The sequence below is a fragment of the Salmo salar genome, chromosome ssa11 (genome assembly GCF_905237065.1).
Source record: "Salmo salar chromosome ssa11, Ssal_v3.1, whole genome shotgun sequence".
In the NCBI taxonomy this organism is placed as follows: Eukaryota; Metazoa; Chordata; class Actinopteri; order Salmoniformes; family Salmonidae; genus Salmo; species Salmo salar.
The window spans coordinates 94750863-94753362 of record NC_059452.1 but is presented as its reverse complement, the minus strand read 5'-3'; the positions used below and the strand labels follow the sequence as shown (position 1 = coordinate 94753362).

At 49.6% G+C, this 2500-nt stretch overlaps 1 protein-coding gene across 1 annotated transcript in view; it reads right to left on the bottom strand.

Annotated features, from left to right (window-relative positions):
* LOC106563697 (pecanex-like protein 3) overlaps nucleotides 1–2500 on the bottom strand; it is a 34077-nt gene that overhangs the window by 8353 nt on the left and 23224 nt on the right. The window contains exons 27-31 of the mRNA XM_045690108.1: nucleotides 2401–2500; nucleotides 2167–2273; nucleotides 1751–1898; nucleotides 1349–1579; nucleotides 386–660 (exon numbers count right to left, since the gene is read on the bottom strand). The exon at nucleotides 2401–2500 is cut by the window's right edge and continues 131 nt beyond it. Of these exons, the coding sequence (XP_045546064.1) occupies nucleotides 386–660; nucleotides 1349–1579; nucleotides 1751–1898; nucleotides 2167–2273; nucleotides 2401–2500 (861 nt within the window). The remainder of the gene's footprint in view (nucleotides 1–385; nucleotides 661–1348; nucleotides 1580–1750; nucleotides 1899–2166; nucleotides 2274–2400) is intronic.

Here is a 2500-nt window from a genome sequence, read left to right as displayed (position 1 = left end):
CACTTGTGTGGGTTGTAGACTCTCATGCTACCACTAGAGTGAAAGCACCGCCAGCATTCAAAAGTGACCAAAACATCAACCAGGAAGCATAGGAACTGAGAAGTGGTCTGTGGTCCCCACCTGCAGAACCACTCCTTTATTGGGGGTGTCTTGCTAATTGCCTATAATTTCCATCTGATGTCTATTCCATTTGCACAACAGCATGTGAAATTTATTGTCAATCAGTGTTGCTTCCTAAGTGGACAGTTTGATTTCACAGAAGTGTGATTGACTTGGAGTTACATTGTGTTGTTTAAGTGTTCCCTTTATTTTTTTGAGCAGTGTATATATACACATCTCACACAGCCTTAGCATGACTACTGCAGGCTGTGTAGTGTAAGTGTACCTGTCCCAGCTGCTGATGAGCCAGGTGTAGATGTTATGGGGGCTGACAGGCCCCCCCCAGACTGAGCGGAGCTGGGTGTGCCCGCCTGCGAAGGAGGTGGTGAGGGGCGACACGTAGATGGGGTAGCCGATGGGCTGGTCACATGACGAGTTGATCATGTTCCGCAGGGCCTGCTTGGCGTTCTGTATGCTGCCGCGCTCCGGGTTCCGGTTCCGCAGGAACACCAGCTCCTGCTGCTGGCCCGCCCACAGCCCGCGGACACATTCCCTGTTCACCTGCAGGGGGCAGGACAGTGTGGGTCAGCAGGGGTGAGGAGAACAAGAAGTCACAAATATGCAAATAACCTCTGCTACTGCACGGCAAGCGGTACCAGAGCGCCAAGTCTAGGACCAAAAGGCTCCTTAACAGCTTCTACCCCCAAACCATAAGACTGCTGAACAATTCATCAAATGGCTACCAGGACTATTTGCATTGAGCCCCCCCTCTTTGTTTTTACACTGCTGCTACTCAATGTTTATTATCTATGTATTGTCACTTTAGCCATACCTACATGTACAAATTACCTCAACACATCATGTACCCCCGCACAATGACTCGGTACTGGTACCCCCTGTATATAGCCTCATTGTTATTTATTTTTTTACTTTCATTTATTTAGTAAATATTTTCTTAACTATATTTTCTTAAAACTGCATTGTTTGTTAAGGGCTTATTAGTAAGCATTTCACAGTAAGGGTACGCCTGTTTGATTTGACCCAGAACTGGTGACACACAACTAGAGATAGAAGCAAAGTTAACAATAGAGCACTAGAACATTCCTGGCAAATATCTACTGATATTAAATCAGTCTCAATGTGATCCATGGTCCTTCTACAGCAATGCCTCCATTGTCCTCCTGTTCATTTCAGTGCACACCACTGACAAGCTGTGACGGTGGGAGTCTCTACAGTAGCTGCGGCTGACCTTGATGACCCTGAAGCTGAGGAACCTCTTGTTGAGCATGATGATCTTGTACTCGTCGCTGCCGTCGTCCATGACGTGGCGCAGGGCCAGCAGCGAGGGCATGTTGGCCAGAATGGCGCCGCGCCACACTGGGTCGCCCTCGTGGCTGATCACCATCTTCTCTTCGTTGGCTGTGATGGCGTCGTACAGAACCACCGGGTCCTCGTACTCGTCTGGAGACGTGAAGTGGTCCTGTTGAGGGGGGGGCAGAGCGATGAGCTTAGTGTGGGTGATGTCATCATTAAGCTTCTTAGTCTTAGCTCTGTCCACCATACAGTCTCTAAAAATCAGTCAATTCTTTACATTGAGGTCATTAAGCTGGTTACTATAGTGTTTGTAATGAGTCATGCCAGTATGTCTAACCTGGTGCAGTTTGAGGGACATGCGCACCCCGGGGGCCACCACCCTGTTCAGCAGGTCCATGTCTGCAAACACCCACTCATCCCTGGGAGAGGTGATGCGGAAGTCCCCCTTGAAGAGGGCGTGGAGGCCGTACAGGAAAGGCTCCAAGCTGAAAGTCAGGGCACAAACACAGTCACCTTTGGTATACAGTATCACAGAGGCAGACATACTCCCTCCAGTTAGAGAGCAGAGTGTTTAGTCCTGGGTCTTACCTGGCAGACATACTCCCTCCAGTTAGAGAGCAGAGTGTTTAGTCCTGGGTCTTACCTGGCAGACATACTCCCTCCAGTTAGAGAGCAGAGTGTTTAGTCCTGGGTCTTACCTGGCAGACATACTCCCTCCAGTTAGAGAGCAGAGTGTTTAGTCCTGGGTCTTACCTGGCAGACATGCTGTGGGAGGCTGTGCCCAGAGCCCTTCTCCCCAGGACACACAGGCCAAAACACAGGGTGACCAGAGGAGAGTCTCTCTTGCTCTCCTCCACCGGCTACAACAGAAAACACACATGAAGCACGTTGTGAAGTTAGTCTGCTGAGGACAATAATTACATATGGGAAGTAATGGTCAAATCAACATGTCACCTTTTCAACAGTAACATGACAAGGGACACTGACCGTCTGGCGTCTGCTATTACAGTACTGGATCCAGTCCAGGTAGACCATACAGAAGGAGCTGGGGGTGACGCCAGAGGCCCTGTGGTCGTAGTCTTCGTCT